At 40.8% G+C, this 13,484-nt stretch overlaps 1 protein-coding gene across 1 annotated transcript; it reads right to left on the reverse strand.

Annotated features, from left to right (window-relative positions):
- Positions 1–322: 322 nt before the first annotated feature.
- Positions 323–13,085, reverse strand: LOC122927023 (serine protease inhibitor swm-1-like). The gene is made up of 7 exons (XM_044278568.1): positions 12,951–13,085; positions 12,624–12,672; positions 9,835–9,867; positions 5,411–5,605; positions 5,132–5,311; positions 4,338–4,516; positions 323–389 (listed from the first exon to the last, which is right to left on the reverse strand). The coding sequence occupies exons 2-6, from the start codon at positions 12,658–12,660 to the stop codon at positions 4,338–4,340; spliced, it is 624 nt and encodes a 207-aa protein (XP_044134503.1). The 5' UTR covers positions 12,661–12,672; positions 12,951–13,085; the 3' UTR covers positions 323–389.
- Positions 13,086–13,484: the final 399 nt, after the last annotated feature.

Raw genomic sequence — 13,484 nt, forward strand, 5'->3', positions numbered from 1 at the left:
GAAATATGGATACAGTATCATTATCTACAGTATCGTGATGGAACTTGGTATATATCAATATTAGTGTAAGCCTTGCTCTATTATGTTTAACTGTTTTCTTTGATATGTTCAATTATGGGGTTTTGTACATTGTAGAGAAGGGAAAAACACAACGAAACAAGACATGCCAATGCAAAATCAGCTCCTGTTTATTATCACAGTGATATTTTATTGGTAGTATGGATATATCAGGACAAGCTCACTAACATCCATGGTAATTATGATTTACGACAGGATTCTCCGCTAGTTGTTGTTCAATGCTATTCATTTACAGTAGTGTGGTGAGTGAAGGATATTGTCTGCTGTGGTACTTGGAGATATCTTCATTGAAGGATATTTTAGGTCTAGGACTGAAAAAAATTGAAAAAGAAAATAAACACCAAAGCTGCCATCAAGAATGATCTCATTGTCCAAAACTGTGCAAATTTCCTGAATATTAATATCCTGATTAGATATCTGGTATAGGTGTGCAGTTAAAGGACTGTAATACTAGTAACCTATCCTAAAATAGGTTGTTTCCATGGCAATATGGGAACGCCGACACTAGGTGGGCAGGCTTACGGAAACTGCAGAGCAGGCTGACGTTCTGCTGTTTCCACAACTCCCACTCAAGTGAAAAGGAGCTACATAAACAAAGTAGCAGAACCAGCCACACTTCTTCTGTAAACCTTGCTGTGCTATGCTGGTTGTGTAGCTCCCATTCACTGCAGGAAATTGATGAAAACAGGAAGTTCTGCATGTAAACATTCTGCCAGGATGCAGCAGTACTTTGAACAGGGGAAGTAAAGCGCTGAGATGCAACAGCAAGCGTGCAGGCCTGCTCGGCAGTTTATGTAAGTCCGGCCACCTACAGTCAGGGCTTAGACTCATCTGGCCATAGAAAAACTAAATTGGTACAACCCCCTTAAGATAAGTCATCAATATCAGATCAGTGGTGGTCCAATTCAAAGCAGTCTTACTGATCAGCGAGTGATGTGCCCATTTAAAAGGGTTCTCCAGTATCATGAAGTTTTACAGGAATTGCTCCGCCTAACTAACATGGAGAAGAGAGGTGTAGGGCACTACTGCAGAGACAACAGTGTGGCAAATGGAGCAAGCCCTGGTAAACATTAGAAAATAAAGCATGCTGGGATTGTTTTCTAGGACAGAGTGATTCTGAGAACAGGGGAAGGAAAGTGCTGACATAAAAAACATGTACTGTATATACAGTATGGGCAAAAATATGCAGTGTTTGGGGAACTCAGGGCAGAATAAAAAAATATGTTAATGAGACTGGAGAACCCCTTTAAATTGGATTATTTAAGTGGGATCAACAGCGCATTGCCACTACCCAGTGTACAGTATGTGCTGCTCCAGGACACAGCAGCATACTAAAACAGCTGATTACCATGTCTGCCAGGCATTTAACCCTTCCATTGTGATATTAGTGACATATCTATAGGATAGATCATCAATGTTACAGTCCCCAAAAAAACTATTTAAAGCAAATGTGAATATCTGTTGTATTGTTTTCTTAATTTGCTCCATGTTCAGACAAGGACCTCACTACAACCAATCATCAGTTGTAATTAGACATCGAAGGGATTGTCCTCTCAGGCCGTCTAATTTCCCTTTACTCCAATAAAGCTTATAGATATCAAATAGGGGGTCCTTCTGATTCCTAAATGCACAATTTGTTCTCCCGCATTTATCAGTGTTAATAGCAGCAGGGATGGGGAGGAGTGAAGAGGGGGGAAATAGCTATATATATACAGTCATGTGAAAAAATTAGGACACCCTTTGAAAGCATGTGGTTTTTTGTAACATTTTTAATAAAAGGTTATTTCATCTCCGTTTCAACAATACAGAGAGATTAAAGTAATCCGACTAAACAAAGAAAACTGAAGAAAAGTCTTTTCAAGATCTTCTGTAAATGTCATTCTACAAAAATGCCTATTCTAACTGAGGAAAAAGATAGGACACCCTTGCCCCTAATAGCGAGTGTTACCTCCTTTGGCTGAAATAACTGCAGTGAGACGGTTCTTGTAGCCATCTACCAGTCTTCGACATCGGTCTGAGGAAATTTTACCCCACTCCTCAATGCAGAACTTTTTCAGCTGTGAGATGTTTGAGGGGTTTCTTGCACGTACAGCCCTTTTCAAGTCACCCCACAGCATCTCAATGGGATTCAAATCTGGACTTTGACTTGGCCATTCCAGGACTCTCCATTTCTTCTTTTTCAGCCAATCTTTGGTTGATTTACTAGTATGTTTTGGGTCATTGTCATGTTGCATGGTCCAGTTCCGCTTCAGCTTTAATTTTCTAACTGATGGTCTCACATGTTCTTCAAGCACCTTCTGATACACAGTAGAATTCATCGTGGATTCTATGATGGTGAGCTGACCAGGTCCTGCTGCAGCAAAGCAGCCCCAAACCATGACACTTCCATCTCCATGCTTCACAGTTGGTATGAGGTTCTTTTCTTGGAATGCTGTGTTTGGTTTACGCCAAACATGTCCTCTGCTGTTGTGTCCAAATAATTCAATTTTGGACTCATCTGTCCAAAGAACATTATTCCAGAAGTCCTGGTCTTTGTCAACTTTATCTCTGGCAAATGTCAGTCTGGCCTCGATGTTTCTCTTGGAAAGCAAAGGTTTCCTCCTTGCACACCTCCCATGCAAGTTAAACTTGTACAGTCTCTTTCTGATTGTAGAGGCATGTACTTCTACATCAACAGTAGCCAGAGCCTGCTGTAGTTCTCGAGATGACACTTTAGGGTTTTTGGAGACCTCTTTTAGCATCTTGCGGTCTGCTCTTGGGGGTGAACTTGCTGGGGCGACCAGTCCTGGGCATGTTGGCAGTTGTTTTGAAAGCCCTCCACTTGTAGACTATCTTCCGGACAGTGGAATGGCTGATTTCAAAATCTTTTGAGATCTTTTTAAATCCCTTCCCAGACTCATAGGCTGCTACAATCTTTTTTCTGAAGTCCTCTGACAGCTCTTTTGCTCTCACCATGGTGCTCACTCTCACTTCAACAGTCAGGAGCACACCAAACTAAATGTCTGAGGTTTAAATAGGGCAAGCCTCATTCAACATGCAGAGTAACGATCTACTAATTATGTGCACCTGGTGTGATATACCTGTGTGAGATCTGAGCCAATTTAAGAGGGAATACATGTGAGGGTGTCCTATCTTTTTCCTCAGTTAGAATAGGCATTTTTGTAGAATGACATTTACAGAAGATCTTGAAAAGACTTTTCTTCAGTTTTCTTTGTTTAGTTGGATTACTTTAATCTCTCTGTATTGTTGAAACGGAGATGAAATAACCTTTTATTAAAAATGTTACAAAAAACCACATGCTTTCAAAGGGTGTCCTAATTTTTTCACATGACTGTATAGAGGAAAGCAAACACAAGAAAGTTTACAGGGGGAAGGCAGCAGAGTCCAGGACATACTTATCGAGCATGTATTAATGGAAGAAACACCCCAAATAAGAAAATCATGAAACCAGGAGAGAGTTGTAAACTGAATTTCAGGGGGGAGAAAATGAATAAAGGAATTAAAGGCTATATACACTTTTGGGGGCAATGTTTTATTATTGCATTTTACTTGTTTTGGGTTAAAAATATTTTTTTCAAATAGTCTTTATTAAAATCATTCAGTCATTCTGTCACAAAGGTTTAACTGTTTTTATTGCTGTGTGAATCATACTTTTTTACTTTCACTTTATGGCGATCATCTAATAAATCTTATCTCTAAATTACTAAAAGGTCATAAACACTTATATAAGCCACATTTTTATCTGTAATATAAGAATTGAGCTATAATGAGTGTTTATAAGGTCGGAGATAAGGAGCCATCAGTTGAGCTGCCTGACGGAACAAAGTGAACATTCAGATCCTGCTATTAGAGAAACTTAAGGCTACACATGGTAAAAAAAAATTATAAAGACCAAATGAAAAAAAAAAATATTTTTTTATCTCAAAATGATTTCAATGCAATTATAATGCAGACATGCCCCCAAAGGTGTACATAGCCTTTAAGATTGCATCTCAAAGGTCTATCTAGCCTGACTAGATAAGTGTTGCAAACTATAGCTATTGCTTTGGTATGCTTGACACCCATTGGCTGTAATACTACATTTCTCCAGAGGCCACAGACCTCCCAAGATACCAGCTAATCTCTTAGAAGTAAAAATGCTGGGTCTGCCTAGATTTCTGGTTGGAATAATTCTGTGAAGAAGTCCAGTACCATTCAACCAAATTAGGTATAACCATATACTAATAAAAATTAGATTTCCACTGCCCTTTGGGACTTACTTAAGAATTAAGTAAAGGACAATCTTTTTTTTTGATGCAACGTCCATCATGGAGTACCAAATCTGGGTTCTTGCATATGCAGCCTTGAACACATTCCTTTGAGCATTTCTTTTCAGGGAAGCAATATGATTTGCATGGGGCACATTCATGCCACTTGGTGCCTTTAGGACAAGATGGAACTATAATAATAATAATAATAGTGGAGAAAATATTGTTATAAAGTATTCATTGCAGAGCTAAATTAGACTAAAAGAAATGTGAGGTTTTAGAAAGCATCAAGCACTGGATATCGATAACATCTACAGTTGTTTTTTTCAAGATGGCAATTTTTGAATTGTAGCATAGTAATAAAAAAGTACAGTAGTAGTTAAAACAATAGAACAATAAAAAAAATCTATGATAAAAATATTAAAAATGATAACAAATACTGATAATATTCCTCTAATAAGGCTGAGTTCATATCAGCATTCAGCTTTAGGTGTTCTCTTGCTCGGTTATAGGAGCATAAGAATGGAAAGGACAGATTTGACACATAACTGAGCCGAATGGACCCTACGGACCCCATAGACTATAATGGGGTCCTGCATGCAGGACTTTTGTCTCTGCTTTAAAAATCTTCCTCTGAGAGGAAACCAAACAGACCCCATTATAGTCTATGGGGTCCATATGCTCCGTTTGGCTCAGTTATGTGCTGAATCTGTCCTTTCTGTTATTCCGCTCCTATAACGGAGCAGGAGAACGGAAAGGCTGAACGTTAATGTGAACTCAGCCTAATGATAATAAAAATAACTTACTGAAAAGGAAGGTCTGTGGACAACTTAGTTTATAGAAACATGTCCCAAAATGCATCAGATAGTTTTCCCTACACACGCATCCCGTCCTACACATCTTGATACATTTTTGTCCATGAACCGGGCAGTAATCGTTACAATACGAGCAGGGTTTCCACTGCATGTTGACTGGACACTTTCTACCTAAATCAAAAAAATGCAAAAATGAAAAATGAGACTCATTATAGATCCAAAGCCTCATAAAGTTTCTTCGGGAAGTAAAGGGATAATGAAATTTCTTACCCTCCTGTGGGATGTACGGGCACTCGGATCGTGGCATGCAGACGCTATTATGGAGTACATACCCAGGTTCTTTACACATGCACCCTTTCTTACAGCCAGATCCAGCATTACATTTCTTTCCTGCAATAGGACATTTTGACCAGCAGCCTGCACATGCAGTTACTTCGGCCTCAGGAGGACATCTCAGGACGGGATCTGTGTTGATTGATGATAAACAGTAAATTTATAAACATTGAGATTGCTACTGAGGGGGGGAACAGGTCCACGAAACGCATCTAGCGCCATATCCAGTCGTATTTGATGCACAAGATGGCAAAAGCAACAAGTGACTCATAATACCAAGCAAAAGAAAACTAAAATTGAGCACTGAAGACAGAGCGCTGTAAATCCTTACAAATCCCATACAGTATCAAGTGGTGAGGTGGTATGTGCGGGACACCGAGAGCTAAGAAGAAGCTGAGAGACTGCTCAGTAACAAGTGACTGCACAAGCAAGGGTGCGATAAAAATGTGTCCAGCGATTGGAATCATTGTGCAACACATTGCTAGTGACTGTTTCAGAACAATTGTTAATAGCCGTATATATATACTGCTGGGAGACAAGATTGGCATATATATATATATATACTGCCCACTTTGGGTAATTGACATCTAATGATTAAGGAATCTCCATTGAAGGATTCTGCTTGCAAGGATCTTTTATTTTATTTTTTTAACTAAAATGAAAGCATATACGCCAATATAAACATACCATTAACAAGCAAAACATGGACATATATACATACTGCCACATACATATATTGGTTTGAAACAACTATGTAATCATAATGAGGAGTTATTATTGTTACATCTGTGTCTGGTACACAAATATTTGCCTCCCAAGTGATTAATTGTATTGGCTCAAGTATAAACTAACTCAAAGGGCAACTACATTGTCTGCTTAGGCCTCTTTCACACTTGCGTTGTCCGGATCCGGCGTGTACTCCACTTGCCGGAATTACACGCCGGATCCGGAAAAACGCAAGTGTACTGAAAGCATTTGAAGACGGATCCGTCTTCAAAATGCTTTCAGTGTTACTATGGCACCCAGGACGCTACTAAAGTCCTGGTTGCCATAGTAGTAGTGGGGAGCGGGGGAGCGGTATACTTACAGTCCGTGCGGCTCCCGGGGCGCTCCAGAATGACGTCAGAGCGCCCCATGCGCATGGATCATGTGATCCATGCGATCACGTCATCCATGCGCCTGGGGCGCCCTGACGTCACTCTGGAGCGCCCCGGGAGCCGCACGGATGGTAAGTATGCTGCTCCCCGCTCCCCACTACAGTTTACCATGGCTGCCAGGACTTTAGCGTCCCGGCAGCCATGGTAACCATTGAGAAAAAGCTAAACGTCGCATCCGGCAATGCGCCGAAACGACGTTTAGCTTAAGGCCGGATCCGGATCAATGCCTTTCAATGGGCATTCATTCCGGATCCGGCCTTGCGGCAAGTGTTCCGGATTTTTGGCCGGAGCAAAAAGCGCAGCATGCTGCGCTATTTGCTGCGGCCAAAAAACGTTCCGTTCCGGAACGGAAGACATCCTGATGCATCCTGAAGGACGGACTGTCCATTCAGAATGCATTAGGATAATCCTGATCAGTATTCTTCCGGCATAGAGCCCCGACGACGGAACTCTATGCCGGAAGACTATAACGCAGGTGTGAAAGGGCCCTAATTTATCATATACAGGTATATCTGATTGTGCTATATTTGTTTTTATTAAATATGTGTATTAAATATTTTAAACAGCCCCCCTAGGCCTTGAAAGGTACTTAGATATATTCCTTCATAGCTTATTTTAGGCATTGGGCATTGAGAACATATTCTCACCACTCAGATTTTTAGATTATTCATAGTTCAAGGGGTTAGACACTGTACTTATATAATTAAATAGGATGGGATGTGTTTTGATTGATAGTGATGAGCGGCAGGGGCAATATTCGAATTTGCGATATTTCGCAAATATTTGGGCGAATATTTATAATAAATTTGGGAGTTCGAGAATTTGCGATTATTTTCTTTATTGCGGAAATCGGCAATGTAATATTTGCGTAATGCGCGCACAATACAGGCGTGGGTCACTTTTGCTACATTTTTCAAGCAGCTAGAAGTTTCCTGAGACTGGAGAAAATTGTTGGCACGGCAGAACATTACAATAGCTTTATATGCAGATAGAGAATATATTCGCAAATCGGCAATTAATGATGCACTTTTTTTTTTTGCAATACGTGCAACTTCACATTTTATCAGGTCTGAGTAGATATTACTGATTGGTGCACTATGTATTGTTGTGACATCACAGCACTATGTCTGCTGCATGTATGTATGGACAGCAGAACCTATCACTATCTAACCTACACTGACTATCTCCCACTAACTATCTGTATTATATATAAGCTAACTAACTAACTAAGGCCTCTTTCACACTTGCGTTGTCCGGATCCGTTGTGTACTCCACTTGCCGGAATTACACGCCGGATCCGGAAAAACGCAAGTGTACTGAAAGCATTTGAAGACGGATCCATCTTCAAAATGCTTTCAGTGTTACTATGGCACCCAGGACGCTATTAAAGTCCTGGTTGCCATAGTAGGAGCGGGGAGCGGGGGAGCGGTATACTTACAGTCCGCGCGGCTCCCGGGGGGCTCCAGAATGACGTCAGAGCGCCCCATGCGCATGGATGACGTGCCATGCGATCACGTGATCCATACGCTTGGGGCGCCCTGACGTCACTCTGGAGCGCCCCGGGAGCCGCACGGATGGTAAGTATGCTGCTCCCCCGCTCCCCACTACACTTTACCATGGCTGCCAGGACTTTAGCGTCCCGGCAGCCATGGTAACCATTGAGAAAAAGCTAAACGTCGCATCCGGCAATGCGCCGAAACGACGTTTAGCTTAAGGCCGGATCCGGATCAATGCCTTTCAATGGGCATTCATTCCGGATCCGGCCTTGCGGCAAGTGTTCCGGATTTTTGGCCGGAGCAAAAAGCGCAGCATGCTGCGCTATTTGCTGCGGCCAAAAAACGTTCCGTTCCGGAACGGAAGACATCCTGATGCATCCTGAAGGACGGACTGTCCATTCAGAATGCATTAGGATAATCCTGATCAGTATTCTTCCGGCATAGAGCCCCGACGACGGAACTCTATGCCGGAAGACAATAACGCAGATGTGAAAGAGCCCTAACTAACTAATGACTTCACAGAGATACTATTAATTCTAAGACATAAATTTTAATAAATCATTAATAAAAAGCTATTAGACCCTTATGATACAAAAATTTATTATAAAATACCAAATTAAATCTAAAAATGGGATTTCTTTTGGTATTTATAATAAATTTTTGTATCATAAGGGTCTATTGGCTTTTTATTAATGATTAATTAAAAGTTATGTCTTAGAATTAATGGTATCTCTGTGAAGTCTCTTGCAATTGACCATATTCTACTATATTCCCTCGAACAGGGTTATGTTCATTCTGTGAGATTAACTAACTAACTAATGTAATTTTACATGGATTAATGTTACGAGCAGTTATCGAGACGCAACTGCTCATTTCCAACAATTCCCTGCTTGTCAGAGGAGGTGAGAGCTGCATTTACCAGGAGCAATGTTACAACCAGTTATCGAGAAGGAACTGCTTGTTCCCAATACTTCCCTGCTCATCAGAGGAGGTGAGTGTTGCATTTACCTGGAACACTGTTACAGGCAGTTATCATGAAGTAACTGCTCGTTCCAACATGTTGCTGCTTGTCAAAGGAGGTGAGAGATACATTTGCAAGGAGCAATGTTACAGGCAATTATCGAGAAGGAACAACTTGTTCCAAATAACTCTCGGCTCGTCAGAGGAGGTGAGAGCTGATTTACCTGGAGCAATCACCTCATCTGTATGGAGACAAGAGATAGAGAATCACTGTTCCTCGGCAGCAGATGCCTCTTTACTCTTTACTTTTTGACAATAAGACCTACACCTGAGAAATCAGATGACTTTGTTCCATCTAGAAATTGGAAGTGTCAGAAGAATATGGATCTCCAAAACTTTTTACAATGTGTTATTTTCACATATATTTAATGTGTCAAACTTTGAGTCAGACTCATTATCGTGGGCGAGAAGTCCATTAATAAACACTTTAGTCATATTTACAGAAATTGGAATTTCATGCATTAGTCTTAGTCAAAAGCCCATTTGGGGAAGATGTGCTGAATTTATTATGAAGCCAAAGCGTCTTAACAAATTTAATCCATATTTATGACGTAAATTATGATTTGTTTCAATGAATGGCAGAAAATCCCCAATGAATCACACATTTCGTTGAAATACATGCAACTTTTATACAGCAGAAAATTGGCATGGAGCTAGGATACATTTCCCATATTGTGTTGGGTCTTACATGAAAGAGATTTGGGATGGACACTGGGGAGACCTGCAAAAAAATAAAAACATTGTATATACATTGTTACATTCCCAGGAAGAAAAGTAGATTGATACATAGACAAGTGATAGATAGATGGATGGATAGATAGATAGGAGATAGCATGCATGTGGAACCTGCACTCCCTGAATTTTATTGTGGCCGGTGGCCGCTATGGCAGATAACAGGTAGGATTTAGTGTTAGGTTCCTGTCTTACAGAGATCGCCTTGACGTGTGGCAGGCGGGCCCAAATAATTTTGTACACAATGTATTTGCCAAGAATCTCAAATTTACTAAATAAGCGTAGCATTAGTACCAGAATGTTTTCTATTACTATGGCATTATTGTACTTTATTTGGTTTATTTGGTTGTTTCATTGTGTTTGTTTTCTTTGTGTTTCTAGCCATGGCAGCGCGCACCTGTGCATTGGGATGTGCTGACTGACCCTCTTTTTCTTTGCAGTTTATACTGGAGCTGTGGCTGACTCCATTTAGTCTTGCACCCCTGACTAGTCTGTCTGCCCCATAGGCTGACTTTAATTAGTGTAAGTATAAAGCTGTAGCCTGCTCTCCCTGCACTCACTGGAAGCCTTTTGACACCAGGAGAGGTATAGAGTGGGCTCAGCATGCATGTTGGTACCTGCATCCCCTGAATTTAATGGAGGCCATTTTGGCACCAAAAATTATAAAAAGCAGAGTGGACCCAGCAAGCATGTGGAACCTGCACTCCTTGAATTTTATGGTGGTCATTATGGCACATAACAGGTAGCATTTAGTCCCGTCTTACAGAGATCGCCTTGACGTGTGGCAGACGGGTCCTAATAATTTTGTACAAAATGTATTTGCCAAGAATCTCAAATTTACTAAATAGGTGTAGCATTAGCCCCATAATATTTTTTATTACTATGGCATTATTGTACTTTATTTGGTTTGCAGAGCGAGTTTTTTTCTTAGATAGATAGATAAATAGATAGGATATACACTGCTCAAAAAAATAAAGAGAACACCTAAACAACACAATGTAAATCCAAGTCAATCACACTTCTGTGAAATCAAACTGTCCACTTAGGAAGCAACACTGAGTGACAATCAATTTCACATGCTGTGGGAAAGACAAAAGGTGGAAATTATAGGCAATTAGCAAGACACCCCCAATAAAGGAGTGGTTCTGCAGGTGGTGACCACAGACCACTTCTCAGTTCCTATGCTTCCTAGCTGATGTTTTGGTCACTTTTGAATGGTGGCGGTGCTTTCACTCTAATGGTAGCATGAGACGGCGTCTAGAACCCACACAAGTGGCTCAGGTAGTGCAGCTTATCCAGGATGGCACATCAATGCGAGCTGTGGCAAGAAGGTTTGCTGTGTCTGTCAGCGTAGTGTCCAGAGCATGGAGGCGCTACCAGGAGACAGGCCAGTACATCAGGAGACGTGGAGGAGGCCGTAGGAGGGCAACAACCCAGCAGCAGGACCGCTACCTCCGCCTTTGTGCAAGGAGGAACAGGAGGAGCACTGCCAGAGCCCTGCAAAATGACCTCCAGCAGGCCACAAATGTGCATGTGTCTGCTCAAACGGTCAGAAACAGACTCCATGAGGGTGATATGAGGGCCCGACGTCCACAGATGGGGGTTGTGCTTACAGCCCAACACCATGCAGGACATTTGGCATTTGCCAGAGAACACCAAGATTGGCAAATTCGCCACTGGCGCCCTGTGCTCTTCACAGATGAAAGCAGGTTCACACTGAGCACATGACAGACGTGACAGAGTCTGGAGAAGCCGTGGAGAACGTTCTGCTGCCTGCAACATCCTCCAGCATGACCAGTTTGGCATTGGGTCAGTAATGGTGTGGGGTGGCATTTCTTTGGAGGGCTGCATAGCCCTCCATGTGCTCGCCAGAGGTAGCCTGACTGCCATTAGGTACCGAGATGAGATCCTCAAACCCCTTGTGAGACCATATGCGGGTGCGGTTGGCCCTGGGTTCCTCCTAATGCAAGACAATGCTAGACCTCATGTGGCTGGAGTGTGTCAGAAGTTCCTGCAAGACGAAGGCATTTATGCTATGGACTGGCCCGCCCGTTCCCCAGACCTGAGGAGGAGATCCCTCAGGAGACCGTCTGCCACCTCATCAGGAGCATGCACAGGCGTTGTAGGGAGGTCATACAGGCACGTGGAGGCCACACACACTACTGAGCCTCATTTTGACTTGTTTTAAGGACATTACATCAAAGTTGGATCAGCCTGTAGTGTGTTTTTCCACTTTAATTTTGAGTGTGACTTCAAATCCAGACCTCCATGGGTTTAAAAATTAAATTTCTAATTTTTTATTTTTGTGTGATTTTGTTGTCAGCACATTCAACTATGTAAAGAACAAAGTATTTCAGAAGAATATTTAATTAATTCAGATCTAGGATGTGTTATTTTTGTGTCCCCTTTATTTTTTTGAGCAGTGTAGATAGATATATGATAGATAATAGATAGATATTAGATAGATAGATATAAGATAGATAGATAATAGATAAATGGATGGATAGATAGATATTAGATAGATAGACAGATAGATATGAGATAGATAGATATATATAGATAATAGATAAATGGATAGATAGATAGATAGATAGATAGATAGATAGATAGAAAGATAGGATATAGATAGATAGATAGATATAAGATAGATAGATAGATAATAGATAAATGGATAGGTAGATAATAGATAGATAGATAGATAGATAGATTATGCAGCATGAAATCTATAACATATTTTACTCTTACCAAAAACAATAAGCCAACCCAAAATTTTCCATTTCATCTTTACTGCTTTCTACAAAATATAACAATATATAATAGTTAGAGGTTTATTCCGGTTCCATGAAATTAATGACTTTTCCTCATCAATATCAGGTAAACAATGAAGAGAACACAGTTGTCAGACTAGAGCTGTAGCCCCTTTAAACATCTAATTGTGGAGGCAACAAGAGTCAGACCTTCACCGATCTGATTCATGACCTATCCTTAAGAAAAGTCATCAATGAACATTTAATGTTCAGTAAGTATAATTATGGAGGTAGAATAGTCCCGCTAAGAAGGGATGTGACTTACCTTGGTAATTTTCTGAGTAACTCTGAGGCTCGTAACATCTTGTTGGGAGCTTATCCATGAGAACTTGTTACTGATTGCAGGTTAATTTGCCTCCTGTTACATTCTGCATTGTGTGTGAGATCGATTGTATCCACCGTGCACCTGTTCACAATGAGACATTTAGCAAGTCATTTATTCTATAACATTAAAAGAGTTGTCCAAGATAATTGAAAATCTGCAATAGCCTAAAATAAAAGTAAAAATAAATCATCTTCAGGCCCTTATGAAAAACGTTTTTCAGTCTCAGAGGACCTATTTAAGGCTTTTTCAGGCCTGGTAATTAAAGGGTAAAATTTCAATATCAAATGAGTATCAGTTTAGTTTCCCCCAGTTGTGACTTTAGGCACACATTCTTGAATTTTTATGTTTCAGAACCACAGAGGAGATTTACTTTCTCAAGTTGGAAGACGAGGAACACTATTAAAGTGACCCTGTAATTGTCCATATAAATTCCACATAGTCCGTGACACCCCTTGCTCTTGGATTTGTGGGTAA

The sequence above is a fragment of the Bufo gargarizans genome, chromosome 2 (assembly GCF_014858855.1).
Source record: "Bufo gargarizans isolate SCDJY-AF-19 chromosome 2, ASM1485885v1, whole genome shotgun sequence".
In the NCBI taxonomy this organism is placed as follows: Eukaryota; Metazoa; Chordata; class Amphibia; order Anura; family Bufonidae; genus Bufo; species Bufo gargarizans.